General features: G+C 39.8%; 1 protein-coding gene across 2 annotated transcripts in view; it reads left to right on the top strand.

The window, feature by feature from the left end:
• Nucleotides 1–20,909, top strand: part of alk (ALK receptor tyrosine kinase) — a 258,669-nt gene that overhangs the window by 176,828 nt on the left and 60,932 nt on the right. For both annotated transcript variants that reach the window (XM_034675246.1, XM_034675247.1), the window contains exons 6-8: nt 12,137–12,268; nt 19,215–19,349; nt 20,168–20,271. In XM_034675246.1, the coding sequence (XP_034531137.1) occupies nt 12,137–12,268; nt 19,215–19,349; nt 20,168–20,271 (371 nt within the window). The remainder of the gene's footprint in view (nt 1–12,136; nt 12,269–19,214; nt 19,350–20,167; nt 20,272–20,909) is intronic.

The raw sequence follows: 20,909 nt of genomic DNA, 5'->3' as shown, positions 1-20,909 counted from the left end.
AGCAGCTTTACTCTTTGTTTTGCAGATGTGGTCTGTTCTGGAGTTTGCTCTCTCCGTGGTGCTGAAGTGAAGTTACTGTGGTAGTGTTTATGTTAGTCAGGTGTTACTGCCTGTGATGGAACTTTGTATTTCTAGTTATTGTTTCCCAAAGTCTTTTCACCATTAGACTTTAGCAACATTCATCAGTTCTCACACACACAGAGATTCAGAGGCAGAGGCTACTATTCAAGGTGCCAACCAGCTCACCAGGATATCTGATCTAATGCTTTTTCACACACTTGGAACACACACTTGGAACAGTTTTCTGGAGCACTTTGGTGTTCACTACGTTGCCCAACAGCACTTGGGCATGCAGACTTGGGTAAATATGAGCAGTAGCTACATCATACCTTTGGTGTCCCGCTGAGTATTTGCTGGCAGCAGCATTAATTATTTGAAGTCTACATAGGAACCTTTTTTCTATAAAAAATGATTGTATCAACAGCATACAGAGATGTGAATCCAGGCTGATACATATTTAAATGAGAGCCTTTGTAAAGAAGGGTTTTGAAAATTGCCCAGCTCTTAGTATTCAAATGAATCACAGCAATAAAACAGTCTTGAAGAATCAAATATCTTATTGTTTAAAATCAATAGAAATACCAAGCCAGGCGTTGATTGTGGGCCTCATTTCCGCTTTACACATAAATGAAACAAATGCTTTATTTATTATCGACTACAGCAGGGGCGTCACACGTACTTCGATCAATAGATGTATAACACCATCTCTAGGTAGGACAGGGTTTTCTACACAACATCGTTTAATGCAGTCTCTGTTTCTTTTTTCAACTCAAATGTGGATTTTTATTCGATCTGCTGGTCTGGATGTAAAAAAAAAAAGAAGAAATACTCCACTAAAAAATGTGATGATTCATTTCTAAAGTTTAAATAAATATAAACCCTGCAAAAATGTAAGAGAACACTGCAAAATATATTCCCCTCTGCTTCTATTATTCAGGTTTGTTTTGATAAGAGTGAACTTTTTTAATTCTCTCCAACATTTCACACAACTTCCAAATGAAATATTCTCATTCAGGTTTTGTATTTGCAGAAAATGACAACTGGTTAAGATAACACAGGGATGCAATTTTGGGGAGTCGTGAATAATGCAAAGAAAAAACTTCATATTCAATTTCACACAGCAAAATACAATTTATTTAAACGTAGAAAAAGTTCAGATTAGCTCTTATGCATCTTGGCGTGCAGCTTTCACTTTGCTGTTAAGTGACGTTATGCCACCTTTGATGCAAAAAATTCAAGCTGCTGGACTTCGATAACTTTTTTGGTGGTCGCCAAATTAGTTCCCCTTTTCGCCGAATGAGGTGTCTTTGTTGAAATTCAACCAACACTGAAACAGAGTTGCTCCCATGCATGTAGAGTTTCTGATTTAATGAAACTTTTAGACTGATCTCTTACATTTTTCAAGAGCTGTGTAAGCATAGAGAGTTTCTTAAAACAAACACAACACTTTAATTTATAGCAACATTATAAAAACAACGTGTGTATCCTCCGTAAGCCAGAGTACCAACTCAAGTAAAGGTTCATGTAGGCGTCTGAAGGACTGAACACAGGTCAATACAGAGAATGGACTTTTTTCAACCACATGTTAAACATTTTGAAAAATAAAGCACTTCAGAGGTTCTGTAAAGAAAGCCTTAATTAACTCTAACCTGATAAACAAAGCCTGGGGGAAATTTACTGTGAAGCATGCAGGTTCTCCTATAATGTCACAAATTCATGTCTGCATAGAAACCTGCATTTATTACAGTTGAGTGGATCGAGAATGTGAACCACAGTATTAAAATGAAAGAATGGTGCAAATCAGAAGTATTATCTGAATGAATAATAATAATGATTTATTGCACTGGGTGTTGCACAGTTGAGTTATTACATAAAATCAATGTTCTGTAAGGCAATAATCGCAGAGTTGAATGTATAAATTATAAATGAATGGTGGGGTATTGCTGCTGGCAGGGGTGAGCTAAGGCCAAGGCCAATGTGATGACACAGAGTCTGACACTCAGAGGAAGAAGTCGAAAAGGTTGATGGCCACAGGCAAGACTGAGTTCTTGTGGTGTAATGAGTCTTGCATAGGATGCACCCCTGTGTTAGACCAGCAGGTCATGGAGGGTGAGAAGGCAATGTCAACAATAATGAATAACCTGAGAGGTGCAGATCACTTTCTTTGGTCTATTGGTGTCAGCTACCCTCAACCCACAGGAAGGCCTGGGCCAAAGGAGGCTGAAACAGGGCAGAAAGTAGTTTCACTTCACAAGATACTCTTTGTTTTTGGTAACAAGTAGACCCTGAAGAAGGTCATTCATAGATACTCATTTCTTTATGTTTGAGTTTGTTTTAGGACCTTCTGGAGGCTCAGATACAAAAAGTAGTAGCTCAAAAACAAAACCCACTGCTTATCAATTAAGGGTAGATACAACCAGCCAATGCAAGGCCGTATCTGGCAGCCCTAAGCTTCATCACATTCTAACACTAATCTCTTGCCTTAGGCCTTTCCGCGAGCAGCATCCCCCGAACACAAGCTGGGTTCCTGTTTCAGGCACCTTTCCAAGGCAATCTACACAGGCAGTTTAATTTTAAGATATTGAGCAAGTGTTAAATGGCCCAGGGCACTGAGTAGAGTGTTCCCAGCATACATATGCCAAATGGAACAGATGTCTAAATCAACCCTGACCTGGCAGGGAGGTGGAAATTTCTGGATGTTATGGACTTAAGCATCATTGAAGTAAAGTCAGTCATTAAGATATAGCAATCCTAAATCTCATTTCACTCTGTAGAGGTGGCATTTGTTCACAGGAAGCTGGCATGAAATACTGACTCTGACTATTGAGTCATTTCAATCCGTTTAATTTGAAATGACAGGCTTTACTGTGTCTTACATTGTAATTAGTATGTAGTTACAGTATCTTCGACGTATGTGAAGTCTTCCACCTGCAGCAACATAAGTCGGTTAGTTAGATATATTCTGTGGACTCTGTTGGGAGCTTCAAAGAGCCTTCCCCTTAACTTTTCTGATTACAACCTAAATAAACTTCAGCAACTCTGCAAGGATTTAAAAGTTTATGTTTTAACTTAGTATTCATGTAATCAGGGAACTCAACGCACATATCGTTTTTGTCACATTAGTTAGGGAGGACTAATTAAAGATATTACTCACTCTGAGATGAATAATCAATTACATGTATACCTCAATCTCTCATATTTTCAACCATATTGTAAGATAGAGTTGTTTGAAATTTGACAAATGGATCCAATCCTACTCTCATGTATTCAGAGTAAAAAAAAAAAAAACTATGGGACATTAGGGACAAATTTGCACTGAGAAATCAAAGCCCTGTGACGAAATGCTCATGGTTTCAGACCAAACAAAGCCTCCAGTCTCACCCTGACCACTCTGTCTGTGGGACAGATTCTTTGATGTCAACGCTGCTCTGAATCCATGCAGACAAATGACAATGTCGAAAGTGACAGTCAGTGCTTTGTGTATTTGCAAGAAATGACCACACTAAGTGCTTTCGGACAGTGACAAGGAGTACAATAGCAATGAATACCCACTGCTTTCAATCTTAGCCTTTCTTTTCTCAAATACATCTTATGAAGTGCAAGCATGAACAAAGCTGAAATGTATCCAAATGTGCTAGTTTCTCAGTCAAGTTAGCTAAACTCTCACCATCGGAGTCTGGTCATTTATTTTTAGCTGTTCTTGAGGCCTGACTTAGTCTCTCACTTTGATCCAGACTGAAGTATTTCAACAACTTCTGAATGGATTTCTTTTTGTACAGACATTTTGTTCAGACATTCCCCAGAGGATGAATCTGAATGACTTTGGTGATCCCTGTCAAATAACATTTGTGTTTTTCAAGTCTTGACACCCACTGGCTACCTTCTGATGACAACACATCCTTTTGGAGCGACAGCCAACTTTTCTGGCCTTCATTTGGAGGCAGCACTTTGTGATAAAATAACTTCATGCCATGACTTCTTTTTTTGTTTGATTTCTTCACAACAGTCTTAGATACCTGAGAAGTAGGAAAGGAATTTGGAGGACATCAAAGGTCACATTTTAACTGCACTTACTTGCCGGTATCTGTGTACGGACATTCACTTAAGCTAAAGAGGCTTTAGGTTACTCAAGATGAAAATCAGGTTTGCATTACAGCAGATTGCATGCTGCCTTTTTCACTCTCCAATGCCTATTGAAACACAATGAACAGTTATTCTCCAACAACAAACATGTTTGATACCAAAATCCATACCCAGACTTACAGAATCTGCATTTTTATGTAGAATCTGTACGTAGAGATAAGTGTTTTCCAAGTAAAATGCCTATATCAATATTGAATGAACTGCTATGGCATGTAATAGTTAGATAGTTACATCCTGAGCAAAGGCATACCCAGGCTGGTTGAAGGGCAGGGGTGAACAAAATAGAAGGGACACCTGCTGTTTGCCATTGGGCACCTGCACACTGCACAGAAAGTTATGATGCATGCAGGCCTGCATAACTGTCTTGTAAGCTTTTCAGTTTTCTGTCTTTTTGGGCATTCTGTAATCAAAAGTAGCTGCACAGGCCTCTAAAAAATCAGTATGGGTGAGTACAAATTTTAGGTAGGCAACCTATGACAGCAGGTAGAATTTGAATAGTTTAGCAAACCCTTGAGACCCACAGATGACGAATAACTTAAAATATCACCTGGCTTTTCATGAAGCATCAACACCAGGTCCAAATTTCAGATTCTCAAACACCTCGGTTTCTGACTGCATGTCTGAAAAAGTAGTGACATGTAATGTAAGCATGCTGACCTCATCATCAAGGTCAAAAGACCACTGTCAGAGTGCAGCCTAACAAAGACAGTGGCTCACTGGAGTCTCAGTGTAGTTCCAATGATGCTACCTGGATTTTTTATCTATTTAGCAAAAGGAAGTCTCTGTTTAAATCTTTGGTCCAGATCGATTGGGATGATTTTTAAACCATCGAAGAAATGTCACTTAATACTACTCAGGTGGTTTCTATACCAACCTGGCTTTGATGTTGGTGAACTCATCATGGGGAGAGCATGTCTTGTCCTTACCTCCTCAGATTTTACAAGCCTAAGCGGTATATTTCTTTCTGCATCACCAAATACTTCAAGTTTATGAAAATCAAGAAAAACAAAGCAGAGAAAACATAAATGAAATAGTATTAAGGTTGATCGTCAAACAAAAACTGTAAAGGATACCACTGTCTTTGAGTCAGCAGTGTCAGTAAAGTAATTCAATTACTGAGATTAAATTCCTCTGGTTTGTAGCGTAAACAATAAATGCATCCCCTGATTGTAACAATAAACCTGTTCACAGGAAAATACATGTCTGCATGGAGAACAAACATTAAAGATATTGTTTTCATTTTCTGTCTCTGGCAGTCTGCTCCTGTGTGAGCCGCTGCCTCTCCAGCAGGGAGCATGACAGATAGCGATAGTGATTGGGCAGAGCTCTGACCAATCGAGCGTGGCTGTGTGCAGTTAATTGAATTCATGAGCGAATACTTCTTGTCCTGTCGACTGTCCAGTGGGAACTCAAACAGCATCCATCTTCAGCATCCCAGCCACTGTATATCTCCATGAGTGTCTCCTGATTCTGCCTGCAGTGTGTCCCCGAGACAGAGGCATTGCCCTTGCTCTGGTCTCCTGAGATTTCCCTCCCCGGTGACAGAGAACAGTCCTCCATTATAGCATGTGAGATGAGAGAACACATCGTAATGAATTGGAAGAAGGGGATAAATGAGTTCTAACTACTGCTGAATTGTATAGTAGACTCCATCAAGTCTGCAGCGGCCTGCTTTTCTTTTGTGTTTTTTTTTTGTGCTAATTTCCATTCTGCACACACAAAGCACAGAGGCAGATTTAAAGCCAGGCAAATCTTCAGACTGGGTGTTATTTGTTTCCGAGCTCACAGAGGGATTTCAGGATATGACTGACATGCTTGCTCATCTGTACAACAACAAAAGGCATATTAGCTTAAGCATGAGTCTACCCTCTCATTGACTCTAGACTTTATTTTTGCAGCTGAACTTAAACAAGGACACGTCTGTCTGTATTCAAATCTACAAGCAGCATCCAACAAAGCATAGCACCAATTGTATTCAATTTGAGACAAACTGCTTTGCATGATCTCAAGATACCCTGCAGAGTGAGACGTCTCTTATCAACAGAATCTCAACAATGTGTCATGAATGACAGCGTTATGCAAAAACATCAAGTGATGAATTGATTCCAGCGAGTTTATCATGTGCAAAAGGGAACTTCTACATTCATAGCAGGGCGTTTGTTCTTCCGTAGACTCCAAAATAATGACACCTTGCTTTGAGCCAGAAGGGACATTTAAGTTCCCTTTCACAGATGTAAGCATTTATGCCATTTGTCAGGTTTTTCCGTGTATTAACGCTGTCATTAGATTCCTGTTTTTCTCAGTTGTTTTGCTGTTGATCTGGTAGGTAGAGCATCTCCTTGATTCTCATCCTGTGAGCAGATGGCAGGACTGAAAGTTGAAAAACTGCGGGTGCCTTGGCTGGTTATCTAAAAAAATAACATTTTCTGAACAGGAGGATGAAAAACAAAACTTGAGTAAGAAACACGTTTTAAAAACTTGCTTAGCCGACATCAAAGACCGTGTGAAGAATCTTCTCACTTCTTAGTAAAAAAAACTGCTCTCATAAAGGAGGCTAACATAAAAAAAAGAGGTTGGTCTAGATGAAAATGATTCAACAAACCTACATTTTATAGGAGAATATTTACACTAAATTACAGTCAGACCCTAACATATAGGTTTGCAAATGATTTTCATCTTAAGCAGGATGTTAGAAAAGATGTCACTCTCAAACATGAGTCCAAAACGTCAGGTATCTGAAGTAAAGATGTTCCAGAGCGACATATATCCTGGTAGTTCAAAGGGAAATTTTGTTGAAACTAGCCTACAAAGGAATCAATCACAATTTAGAAATCATTTATTTAACACGGCCAATCATGGGATCGCAGAATGTGTGGTCAACAATGTGAAAGATCTGAAGAGCTGGTGGCCTAGCAGTCTAAGCGCCCCATGTACAGAGGTCCTGATAGGTCAACCATTTGCTGCGTTCCCCCACTCTCTGTTCCCCACGTTTCCTGTCTCTCTTCAGCTGTCCTGCCAATAAAGACAAAAAAGCCCCAAAATATAAAAATAAATAAATACATTTAAATTAAAACAATGAGAAGGTAGACCCTTTCTCAAACTGAAGTCATGCCCACAGCTTCCTTCATCAAGTTGGAGGAATCAGATACAGCTAAAAGCTTTCGTACAAACTTCCCTCACTCCTGCAAAATCCAGAACTTTATGTGACCATGGTCACATGCCAGTTCATATAATTAACCATTAAGCAGTAGTAAAAAAGTCACTCCAAAAAAATATGAGAAAAATCCCCTGCTTTTGTTTAAAATAATCTACTTGTAAATATATCTATATCATTTGTATCTCAATAAAACCTTTTTATGTCTGTGATTTTAAAAAATCAGAACTTTAATTTGTGGAGCATCTTTAATGCATTACTCATGGTCTGTTAGCAAGAACTGGTGCAGACCCACAGGAGGGTCTAACAGCACGCTCCCTCTCTACATTCAGAGGTTTTGGATGGAAGTAAATATGGCCAACCCTTTACATAAATCAGAATCAGAATCAGAAACACTTTATTTATCCCAGGGAGGGAAATTTGGTTAAAACTCCTGAATATGCAAACGAATGTGAGAGAGTGTAGAAGTCAGCTTTGGGAAGACCCGCATCCTCTTCCCACTGTGCCAGCTTTTAGAGCTTATATGTACAGCTTGTAAATCTCCCAGTTGTCGGCTTACTTGTTGATTGTTTAGCAGTTATTCTCTCAAAGTTGTCACCGATCAATCTTGGTAACTTAAACATTATTGATTCCTACTAATGGCTCCAGTTTGCTTAACTTCTTACTGACATTTAGACAAAAGCAACAAAATGCCAAGAGAAACCCAGCAGGATGTCTGTCTCATTGTCATGCTTCCTCTTTCTTCAGCCTTTCAAACATGCAATCAATGTCAGGGCAGACCAACAAATCTGATTCCAAAAGCCTCTGAACCTTGAAAAAGACAGCGATGCAGCTGACATTGTGTGGAATATTTTGAAATCTTGCGGAGCTGAAGGAGGCTAATCTTAATAACATATCTGAGTTTTCTGCTCAGATTTTGTTCAGAAATGTTACGTCCAGGAATGGAATCTAAGTGTTTAAGATGATGTGTTTTGCACCATTTAAGCTTTTTGTCCTCCTGCATTCATCTTTGTGAGAGGGAGGCAGCGTTGTTGATCTTTAAATAAAGGTTTGTGTTGTTGCTGCATGAAAGGTTTTTTTTTTCTTTGGTGTCTTTTCTGTTGGGTTTGTTTTTCTTCTTGCACCTTTGAACATGTCATTTACAGCAGAAACAATATTCCTCTCTAAGCCGTAGCGGTGTGTTAGGTACAAAAGATTAAACAAACTTGATCTTAATGAGCTCAAGTGAGCCTTTTCTGCTTAGCTGTTAATACTATCCAAGACTCTGAAACCTGAGTGTGTGTTTAGCTCAGAGAAGAAGACTTCAGCTTTCTACTTCAGGTGAAGTGTTTTCTGTTTAGTAATGCTAACAATTCTAATTGCTAGCCATTTAGCTATATCCAATGAGTACTTTAACTCCTGCTATTATTTAGTGGACCTCTGTAGTAACCTCTCCAGCTCCTCACCACTCATACATCATTCCCCTCACAACGCCAGAGCAACCCCCTGAGCACACGGATAACAGAACTCACACACTCCCAATGGCAATTCATCCCCCACTGACCCACTTGTTTTCACATTTTGACAAGTGTGATTTAAGAACTGCGGTAGGCCAGGAGTACAGCTGCCATATCTGGCTGCACTTACCTGCCCCGGGAGCATAAAGTTCAGCCATGTGGCCACTTTTTACTCCACTGTCATCAAACCAAGATAAATCAATGCATTTACATACCTCGCCCAAAGGTTTGAGTGCACTCCACATAACTTTTTTCCTTTTTGATTAATCGTCCTGCTTGCGGTGTCAACATTATACTGAGAGGAAGCCACTGAGTGCATGGAATACATAATGCATGTATTGAATATGACTCAATACACATAGGAAAACCTCATTTTACACACAGTTGATCATAAACAAATAGCCCTGCTCCATTGCATCTGAATTAAAAATGCTAAGTTTGGTCTTTTCTGTGTCTGTTAGAAAAAATGATTCATTATTACGGACCAAATTTGCGGGTTACTCAGTGACATGTTCATGTGGCTCTTTGCTACCATTAAGGTCATGTCACAAAAGTTCACTAAAGGAGACCATATAGACTACTGTGTTTTTGTCCCAAAATGTCAACCTGTCTTTCTTACCCATAGAGCACACACTGTGTCAGAGCCCCACAGGGCCTTTAGGCTTTTCAACCACAGTGACAAGAAGGAGCAGAGTGTGCTGCAAATCAGCCATAGCTGTGAAGCTCTGCCCTTTACTGCGTCATGACTGGGCAGAAGTTTCAGTGCAGCAACTATGCAAGAGTGCTGATAACTTAAGTGTCATGTCTGAAACTTACTGCTTTAATTGTGTAATTGTTTTTTTAGAGCAGATAATTAATTAAACATTTGCTTAATTTTAAAATGACACATTCTACCTACCAACTAATACATTACATCTGGTACACCCACAAAGTTTAGCCTGCTGAATGGATGGTATGCTTGATTCATTTACACTACCAGTCAAAAGTTTGGAAACACTTTCTCATTCAAGGGTTTGTATTTTTGTTTGTTGTTTTTTGAAACACTGTAGATTAATACCAAAGACATCAAAACTATGAAAGAACATATATGGAATTATATCATTAACAAAAAAGTGTTAAACAAAGCCGAATATGTTTTATATTTTTAGATTCTGTAAAGTAGCCCCCTTTTTCCTACATGGCCGCTTTGCACACTCTTTGTATTCTCTCAGTCTGCTTCATGAAGTGGTCTCCTGGAATGGTTTCTAATTAACATGAGCCTTGTCAAGAGCTCATTTGTAGAATGACTTGCCTTCTTAATGTGTTTGAGACCATCAGTTGTGTTGTTCAGAGGTAGGGGTAGTACACAATGGATAGCCCTTTTTGACTACTGTTGTAATCCATATTATGGCAAAACCAGATTATTTCATAGTTTTGATGTCTTCAGTATTAATCTACAATGTTGAAAATAATTGGAATAAATAAAAACCAGTAAATGAGAAGGTGTGTCCAAACTTTTGACTGGTAGTGTATATCTGTATTAAAGTATCAAATTCATGCAGCAGCATAAATGTGCATCAGTAAATGCTAACATGTATCTGTAACAGTGACATCCTGATACCAGAGTTGAAGCGATTTAAATGTTGATAGTGTGTAGCTATCACTTAATGCTGGATAGATGATAATTCAAATGGCAGTTTAAAAGACTGATCAAACGATCAATAGATTAATTTGGTCATGTGATTGGAAATTTAAGAAAATACAATAAAATACTTGTACTTTCAGCAAAAATTAGAATATGAACTATTTTTGTTGCCCTGGAGTTCAGTTTATTGTGCCGTTGTTTGGAAAGAGGTATTGATATAGTTCATTTTTTGTTAGTATAGTATCTAAGATCCTGGTATCATGACAACTGATTGTATTGCTCATATTGGAGCTGGTTAGAGATATCCTTTCTGATTTTTATAGAGTTTACTCGCCTGGTAAGCCACATGCACAACAAAGAACTAAAGCACCCAGAGTAAACAGTAGAAATAACATTGGTTTATTACACTGTGATGTTTATTTCCTTCTCACATGTAACTTTCTGATGACATGTAATGTTCTTTGTGTTGATGTATGCTCCTGGCAGGTTCCTGTGTGCCTGTCAGCCTAACGCCAGTCTGAATGTTACTGATTCTTTCTAATCATGTCACATAGAAAATCATGCAAACTAAAAGAACAAAGAATATATTTGTGCAAACTTCATGTTGGAATTAGTGTAGCATTAGTGCCTGTGTTGTCAGCTGAGCTAACAGCATTAACTCTGCGCTGCCTCTCCTGTCATGGCCTCCACCGTTATCACACTTCCAACCCGGAGTATGTCTAAATGGAGAACAAATCTACATAATACAGATCAAGGGCAAACTACAGAGAGGCCAGGATAAGAATCACTTCTCGTCTCCTTTTTCCTTATGAGGGAGGCAGAGAAACAAGATCCTCATCAGCAGATAGGTTTCCTGCTGTACTGTTTTTGTTCTCTTAACTGTGATCAGCTTGTGATGATTGTGGTGGAGGTGAGCTGTCCACAATCTGGAGATATCACCTCTCGGATTTGCATAGATATGCAAATGTCCCAGGTTACAGTTGAGCTTCTGAGACCGCTGATATCAAATGGTGTCTGTGTGTGTGTGTGTGTGTGTGTGTGTGTGTGTGTGTGTGTGTGTGTGTGTGTGTGTGTGTGTGTGTGTGTGTGTGTGTGTGTGTGTGTGTGTGTGTGTGTGTGTGTGTGTGTGTGTGTGTGTGTCTGTTCCTTCCCCTTGTTCTACCTGCTACAATATCTAGGTCATTGTTTTTGCTGCTTGTCTGATGGAGATGTACTGTATTCAAAGCCAGATGCTTATGCAGCGGGGGCCAGGTTATTTATAAAGCTACAGGCAGTCTGCGAATGTCATACATGCTTTACAGTCAGAGGTTATATTAGCCTTTGTCACTGACTGATGTACTTTTATGTACCAACTGCATATGTTTCCTACTGTTTGTAAGTTATGTTTCCCTGAGCTGCTGATTTGTGTTTTGTGTCTAACATAAATCTAGCAGCGATACTCAGTAAGTAAACAAAGAGCATAATGGGTTGCTGTTTTTCTGCACTCCAGAAGTAGATTTTTTTTTGTTTCCTCGTCTGATTTGCTGCCAACAATAAAATCATTTTCTAAACTACAACCGCACTGTGGAAACATTTTGGTTTGCAAGCTGTACTGTTACAGTAAATGTGTGAAAAAATATTTCATTTGACGAGGTTTCTCTGTTTTCTCCTCCTCTCCAGTGTCTCCACCCGGTCCTAACATCACCCTGGAGGGACAGTACCACTGTCAACAGGGACCAGGGATCCCTCTGGACAAGCTGTGTGACTACACCGCTGACTGTCCGCTCGGCGATGACGAAGGAGAACGATGTCGTGAGTACACTCAGGCACAGGAGCGCAGCTGTTGATAGCACCGTGCAAGAGGAAAACCTATGTGTCAGCTGTTCTTCCTGCACTCGTTTCTAGACCAGAAGAGCTGAGTGGTTCAAAACGGTCCGCTGTAGTGAGTAGCTTTGATGAATCCGTAACATCTTGCCCAACAGAGCAACGACTGCGTGAGCTTCCCTGACACTGAGGCAGAGGGGGGAAGCAAAAACAGCAGCGTAGCCATGCTTGGCTAGCATTTCTCACCCCTGACATATTCCACGGTCATTATTTCTATCTCTTTGCACATTTGTTTTTCTGCTGTTCTCCAAGCCTTGGAGCAACACTAGCCAGGTATGCTGACATCTTATTCATGAGTGTTGTACTCCAGGCCCTGCTCTGTGCGTGTGTGTGTGCAAGGATCTTCTTTTTAGCTTTACCTGCATGCATTTTAACATTGTTCACACACTTTATCGAACCACTATCCCTATCTCTTACCCGCTAGAGATTTTCCCCTTTTTACTGTGTACTTTGATTTTTCACCCATATTAAACTGACCAGAATTAATTTGCTCCTTCCTGCCGTGCAGGTCAGCCAACCATGTGGTGCTTATTAAAATGATGGCTGCTCCCTTGTGCTTATAGGTTTGCTAACTACGGGAGCTGAGAGATAAGAGGGTAAGGATAGGGTGAAAAACGCAGCCAGACGCAGTTCCTCTTCCTACTACAGGAGGACTTATCAGCGCTAATTGGCCTGAGAGGCGAACCCAAGGGGATAATCTCTATTTGAATGTAATAAGTGTGTCTGCGATAGTGTGTGTGTTTGTGTGTTTGTGTGTGTGTGTGTGTGTGTGTGTGTGTGTGTGTTGTGGTTGCAGAGGCCAGAATAGAACATTTGAGTTTTATGATAATAAGTAAACACATAGCCGACTCACACACACCGTTGACTTTATTCAGCGCCTGTCAAAAGCAAGTTGTACATTAGTGTAACCTCTGAATATTCTGAAATACTGTCACATTAAGACCATGATAACAGGTTTTGGCATACAGTTTACTGATGTCTATAAGGTTGCATATTCAAGGGATTTGTCTTAACACTAAACTATGACAACTCTACCTTCAAAGGATTTCAATGAAATCAAAAGAGCAATCGCGTTTTATTTTTATGAATTCTGTAAAAACAAGCACAATTGTGCACCAATTGGTGACACTAAATGCAACATGTTGCAGCAGCCGGACTAGAGAAGCCAACATCAACACTAGTATATGCTGTGGTGGTGGTAAGAATTGAAAGTTGCTGGATCAGAAGATCAGAACCGCTTGGTCAATTCTGATGTTTGGCCATGTTGTAATATTTTTTCCAAACTTTCCAACGTGATCTGACTTACTCTGCATGAGTTGGTGAATCAACGTTCTGTAGAGTGCTCACCACAAACTTAATAATGCCAACATTTTGGTGCTTTCTCCCATCTAAACTTCCAGAATTAGCCGCTATTGTTGCCTCCGCCATGTTTGTTTATGCCGATGCGTCACCTGGCAGAGGTCACGCCTGCACAGATAGTCAGCAACTGCCAGCAACCAGGGTGAGGCATAAACATGCCACAGTATCAGATTTTCTTTTAGAGTTCTCCAGATAGCTAAATCGGGCTTCCCAAAACAGGGATATGGGCTTAGCCTGGTTCCTCAAATCTGGATTACATGAAGAAACACAAAAATAGGAAACTCAAAATACCTGATCAGAACTGGACCTTCAAGTCCAGGGTAACACACTCAGTGGTAACACTCAGCAGACAAATCATATTTGAATGCCTTTCCCCTTCTCGGCTTCATAATGATGGGAGAAGACAATAGCATGAAGGCCAGCTGTCATTTACTTGAATGAATGTTCTCTTTATGACCCTCAATCTCCTTAAAAACAGATATCTCTTGTGCTTTTTGATTAAGTACAGGGACAGAGGACCTGTGGTTAATTCATCCATCCACCCTGACACTCTCAAATGTGTCTCTTTTCTTTCTTAGTCACTAAAAGTCTACAACTTCTGCTACCTTAGGCTCTGTGTTTGTTCCCTTTTCATCTCCATCACTCGTCACAATTACCCCCTGCTACCCAAATCACATAGTGTTCCCTCTCTCTGATACCAGATTCTCTATGATCTATCAACGACTCATCTTCATCTGATTTGATCTATTTAAATCCTTCATAAGCCCTGCCAAGGCTCATTAACAGGAAAAAAGCATGGAGCGGCAGGAGGAACAAACTTAGCTTGTGTCAATCACAAAGCCTTCTGACATATAAGGAAAATCAAATCCCTGTGGATCTCCCTCATCGTCCTACCCCTGCATCATTATGCGCAAACACATCCTCCACTCTTTGAGAGTCACAGCTTCCTCCAGTTGATCTTAGTCAGTCTACATCCTGCAGACACCCTACTGCTTTCCAACACCACAGTTTCCCCGCAACTACAAAGAAATGTTGCATGCATCAAAGATGGATGCCAGGAGGAATTTCAAGTAATCTGCAGGATTGTTTATGTATACCTTGGATCATAAGAGATCATTATTCTACCAATGATCAATCATTGCACTGGGAAACAAGTGCTACAATATGTGTCTTTGTCTTCAGTAGCTATCACTCCTTATGTTAGTTCAGTGGGTCTGATTTTTTGCTGTGTTCGGAAGGAGGTTCAGACACTCCCAGAGAGTGTCTCCCAACCAACATTCGAAGGAACAAAACACTTCTGTAGCTGCCAGTGATTTAAGCTAATTAATTTAATTAATTTCAATGAATATAAAGATTTAACTACAAAAATGTAAGGTTCAAATATGTAGCTGTTTAGTATGGAAGTTATTAAGAATTTGTTAAAGTGTGAAATAATTTATAGCAGAGGGAAGCTTCCGGAACATGAGAAAGGGGGCAGGTCTTAGCTAGATGCACCTCATGTTTGCCATGCAGAGAGGAGGAAGCTGCTGCACAATTGAAAGACCTGGGAAGCCAGAAATTCATTTTTCACTCCCTTTCAGTTTCATAGGGCCAATGAGTTCTCACGGCATGCTCAAAGAAACGATGTGCAAAATAAATGCCCGAAAGGAAAGGAACGCCTTGTGTCCTTGTTGTTGACTGGAGGGAGTCATAACTTCTGTCTGTTGGACAATTATAGAAATAGATGAATCTATGTTAGGGAATCTTTCTTATTACTTATGAGAACAGGATAATTTTCTGGCAATCTGGTAAACAAAATATTGAGTTAGACCATGACAAACCATGCTGGCATCGCCCAAACTACTGAGGTCCCCTCACATCAATAGTTTGGGCTTTTGTTGATCTTAATAATGATCACATGATGTTACAGTCATAATTGAGATCTCATGAACACAACCAGAAAGTAATTTATTATTATGAGGAAACAGACTAAATAAGACATATGGCTGCATGTCCCTTAGGGCTTCTACTGCTTTATCATGATTTTAAAGCTTGAATAATAAAACAAATCTATGCATAAACCCACATAACTGTAGTAGTTGACATCAAGTTTTTCTTGCATGAATGCTCTTAGCATTTAAATGAAGCAACTAGAGCTAGCAATTAGATAAACATATAAAAGGAAAAAACCTTAGTTAAAAATGTAAACAATCTGAAGTGACACATTAACAGAAAAAAACAGATTATTGCAATACTTTCTGTGATCAACAAAGTATATTTGTCTTTCTGAGAATGTATGGAACTCTAACATCAAAATATATCCGCAAAAAAATATATTTACCACATGTTAACAAAACTATCAACACATATAAAACATATGAATAGAAATGCTTCCAATACTTTGAAAGAGAAGTCAAAGTGCTTCAGTCTATAAAATAAGTCTGTAAAAGCTTCAAAAATGTATAAATGGGTTCCTTAACTGCAATCCTTTCAGTTTTATGTTTATGGACTGCAACTTTTTTCATGACACAAAGAAAACCTGTGATTGCATGTCATAAGAGCAGAAGCCAGGGTAATCCAACTTTATTATTTGGTGTCTACCGTGACATGTGGTGTAGACCGTGTCCTCTTGTCAAGTTGCCATGACAGACATCTGTAGAGCAGTGTTGACATTGTGCTGAAAGTGAAGAGTGTGACTGAATGACACTCCACTCACCATTCACAAAGATTAAGTAATGTTCACGTCAGTTTTCATCAAGAATTAATGACACTGTTATGTCGGCCTTATTGACATCTCATTACCTAAAGTGGTCCAGGTTGAATCCATTTCAAAGAGCCAGCACAGGAATGATGGCAAACAGTTATGAGTGATAGCGTTTATATGGAAAGGCGCACAAAGTCATAGAGCTTAAATAATGTGACATCATCACAGAGTTCTTTATTCATGTCATGAGCAGCTATCATATGATGCGACTTTGATTCTTTGGTGCTTTGCAGGAAGAACATCTAAGTGACACTAACTGGTTTATGTTGCAAAGAGGCTGATTTATGATATCACAAGATGCAGAGGCACATGAAATTCACTTATCATCCCAAAAAGTCCAGAGCAGGGGATAACATCACAGAAAACACAATGCTTCAGTTTGGCGTTTTTCCTTGTATTAGTCATGATGTTCAGTCTGGCTTCTGTTTGGTGAAATGTTGTTTCTTTTCCTCCTGGAGAATACCTCCTTTATGATCTCTGCACAGGCCAGTTTCACTTCCATTATCTGGATGATGCTATTTCCAAAGAGTACACTGTTATCAGGGCACTCACGGTTTCTTATAGGTAATGGGCACTCACAGACAGTATCTCAGGATAAAAGGAACATAAAGCAAACTTAAGGTGAAAACTTTCAAACAGGCACATCAAACTCAAACATACCTCGGTCTGTTATCAACAACAATCCACTGAGTCTGAAACCTGATGTGTTTTTTAAACATTCATTACCCAAAGGCCCTACAGAGAGCAGTGAACGATTTAGATGTATTTTGAGTCGCTACCAATAACTAACTTTTACACCAAATGGGTTGTTTATGCACACCTCAAGGTAATAGATACTAAGATTTAATGAGAAAAATGTGTATCTTCATCGATGTTCTTTTCCAAGTTAGACTGAAATGAGTGTTGTTAACAGAAAAAACTAAGAATGGTTCTCACTCTTCAGCTGGCCTTTATTTTCTGTGAATCAGAGCACTGATGTTCTCAAATCAGCACTACAGCTCTCCTCGTCTTTTAGGTGCTATTGCTCGCTGCAGCCACTGCTGCTTCGTATTTACTCAATACATCTTCACCGTGCTGATGGATTTTCAGGTGACTTTAAAGATTTGTTTTGTTAACCTGGAGGACCCCTCTCCTCCTCTCTGACTACTTACAGCAAGTGTTTTGCAAGTTGTGATGATGTTATCCTCCTGAAACAGAGATAAACCAGCACACTAGTTTTCACCTTGTTCTTCTCTGTATGTAATGGCAGATTGCAGCAGTTTTAGAATACAAATGTTATATTGGTGAAAGTTAAAGTACAGTGTGTATACATTTATATTTGGGGATATCTAGCGACCAGGTTCCGCTCCCATGTTCATCCTTCCTGTTGGTGAAGTGGCCTTCAAGGACAAGAAAATCCTGTTATGCATGCTTTGTATGATCCTCCATTTTTCAATATAATATCATCAGAAACACCTATGGGTATACATTTTTTTGCACACTAAATACAAAAACGCCTATGACAGTAAAAACATGGCATTGGAAGATGGCTGCCTCATTGGAAGGTGACCCCCTACTATGTAGTTATAAAAGCTCATTCTAAGTTAAGAAAAACAAAATGGTTTTATATTTAGGTGATTATAATCTAATTTAAATTATATACATGAAAATATCTTAGACTTCTACGAATTCTGTTCTGCTAAAGGACTGCTAAATGCTACACACTGCACCTTTAAACAATCTGTTTGGAGGTTTAGGTAATAAGATTCTTTAAGTTTATGAAATGGATGATGGTTGGGATTAGATTTATAAGTTAGCATGGACCCTGTTTCACACTTGACCTTATGTGAGACCTTAGTTAACTAAAACATTAATTGCTCCTTGACGTCCTCCATGTTGGATGGGAGGAGCATTTCATCTCAAAGTCTTATATTGGCATGGAATGCCACAGAAACAAAATTCATGCTATTCAATTCATTTCTGAAATACTGGTTTTGACATTTCATTACTTTGGACAGATTCACTGGTAATATTTAAAAAAAGGAAAGTGATCATGTCAAACTGTGTTGTAAACCAAGGACTGTACACACACACACACACACACACACACACACACACACACACACACACACACACACACACACACACACACACACACACACACAAACAACACACACACACACACACCTCTTTTGTGGTTACACAAGCTCTGCTAAATCCAATTAACCAATTTGACTGTAATGCTGCTGTACAGACAAACTTTGAATTAAAAAATGAGAGCTTCAGAGGCTTGTGCCGTTCTGTGAAGTGATTTCAACATGATTGCCACCCCTCAAACACATCCTGTCACCACCTCAGCTTTCTCATTTCCCCTCAGACCCTCTTCCTCATTCCTCTATTCTTTCCTATCTCCCCCTCTCCACTCTTCGGGCCTTTTCCATTTTCTTCTTCTGTTTTAAGAGTCACTCTGAAAGCCTCCCCCCACCTCACCAAATCCACACCTCAGTCCTAATTTCCTGTAACACACCGAGTCCTGTGAGCCATTAGTGAGCACCCCCCTGCATGCCTCTCCCCTCAACCTCTTTAACTTCACTGTCGCTCAGCTCCTTGATCTCCCGGTCCCCATCCCACCCCTGTCCTCTTTTCTCTTTGGCAGCTTGGCTGTCAGTGTTTACTCCATCCTCTCTTCTCCAACACTCCTGCGGGGCCTGTCCGCTCATTCTATGCCCCCTCCCCTCATCATTTTTGCCTCTCCCCCCCTCCTGATATATTCTCTCTCCGGTATCTCTGCAGGCCAATTTCTCAATGGCAGCTACTGTTCTTTTGAGGACAGCGAGTGCGGTTGGCAGCCAGTAACAGGCCGTGGTCACTCCTGGAGACGACTGCAGTCACCGTCCAAGGCAACCCGACAGAGCTGTTCATCATCAGGTGGCTCACACTCATCTCCTTTGATACCATAAACACTGTCGTGATCAAGTGGCCTATTTGCAGACTCTCTTAAATGTGTACTCAGTAGTGTCAATGTCTCATTAAAATGGACTTCAAAGGGTTTCCTTCTTTGAACAGTAAAGCAAGACTCTGAGAATTTTAAACCGGTGACCTTGAATATTTTAGTCTAACAACTTGTGAATGTGGAGAGAGAACCAAATTCTCTGAAGTGTCACACATGGACGTGTTGTCTTGTTCAGAGCGCAGTGTGCTGCTCCTCACAGAATTCCACCGGGTGTGAAAGCTGCAGCGTGTAGACTTTGAGTCCTACATCTGCAGTTCATCGACAGTGCAGTGACTCAAGTGTTTCTCTCGATGAGATTTAAAAGTCTTAGAGAGCCGAGGATTGTTTTTGTTCTCCACTGAAGTCTCAAAGGTAGATTGTGAAGGAGCTAAAAAGAAAGCATTGTTTTCATGCCATATTTGGTTATTTTATATGGAATTTTCTTCTCAGTATATAACAGTTTAACAGTTACCTGATATGACATATACTCAATGTTAACTGAGTGTTTTTATGCCGTCACTCTACTGAAGTGTGCTTTTTCGAAAATGTAACTCTTTGAGGAGTCTTAAAAAGAAGAAAAGGCAGAAATCATATGATATGCCAACAGCCCACTTAGACTTCAATCACAACTCAAAACCTCCACATACACTTTCAGACTTTTTCAATTGCATATCCTGAAGACTGTTCATAGTTTTTATCCCTGACAGTTTCCTTTCTGTGTGTAATGTGTGTGTTTTTGCATTAAATGCTAAAGGTGCTACGTTCAGTGTGGAGGGAGGTCAGTCCAAAGGCCAGCGTGGTGCAGCGTTACTGAGGAGCCCTCTCTTCCCCCCTCCTCTCAGAAACTCCAGATGCACGGTGAGCTAAGTATAAGTTTGTTTTCACTTCACTTTGCACTCTGATCATTCTTACTTGACATGCACATAATTATACTGTATTAGATGTGTGCTGGAGACAGCTCAGTCTTGATCCCGTCCGCTTTATAGTCACTGTTGATGCACCTGTCAAGATCTCTGCTTTAACAGGACACACGCAGTTTTTAATAAACACATGGCAGCAAGTCTACACCAAGTTCACAGTTATTTGTAGCATTGTGTCATACATTTTGCTCAGCAGTAAAGTGGTACTGTCAGTTTATGATGATTAGTGTGTGTTTACTTGACTGAAATCAGCTAACAGTTAAATATTTATATTCGCTTCAGTTTGCTTGTGTAAGTTAATTCACAACTCAGTGAGTTGGTTAAAAAACTCCTCCTCTTCAAACCCCCTTTGAGGACTTCTTGACTGCTTATGAAACAGAGTGAAATTAACAGCAATGCTTCTTTATGGCCTACAAAAAGCAAACAAGGCCATTAACAACAAGAGTAATAATGTCTTTATTTTATTAAATGCCTGTAACCTCTATGGGAGGAGGTGTCAGACTAGACTTACAGCCAGGGAAGAATGCCCTTTTCCCTTTACACAGCAAATACTCACAGCGAGTGATACATTTCATA

This window comes from Notolabrus celidotus, chromosome 22 (genome assembly GCF_009762535.1).
Source record: "Notolabrus celidotus isolate fNotCel1 chromosome 22, fNotCel1.pri, whole genome shotgun sequence".
NCBI lineage: Eukaryota > Metazoa > Chordata > Actinopteri > Labriformes > Labridae > Notolabrus > Notolabrus celidotus.
This window is presented reverse-complemented; position numbering and strand designations above follow the sequence as displayed.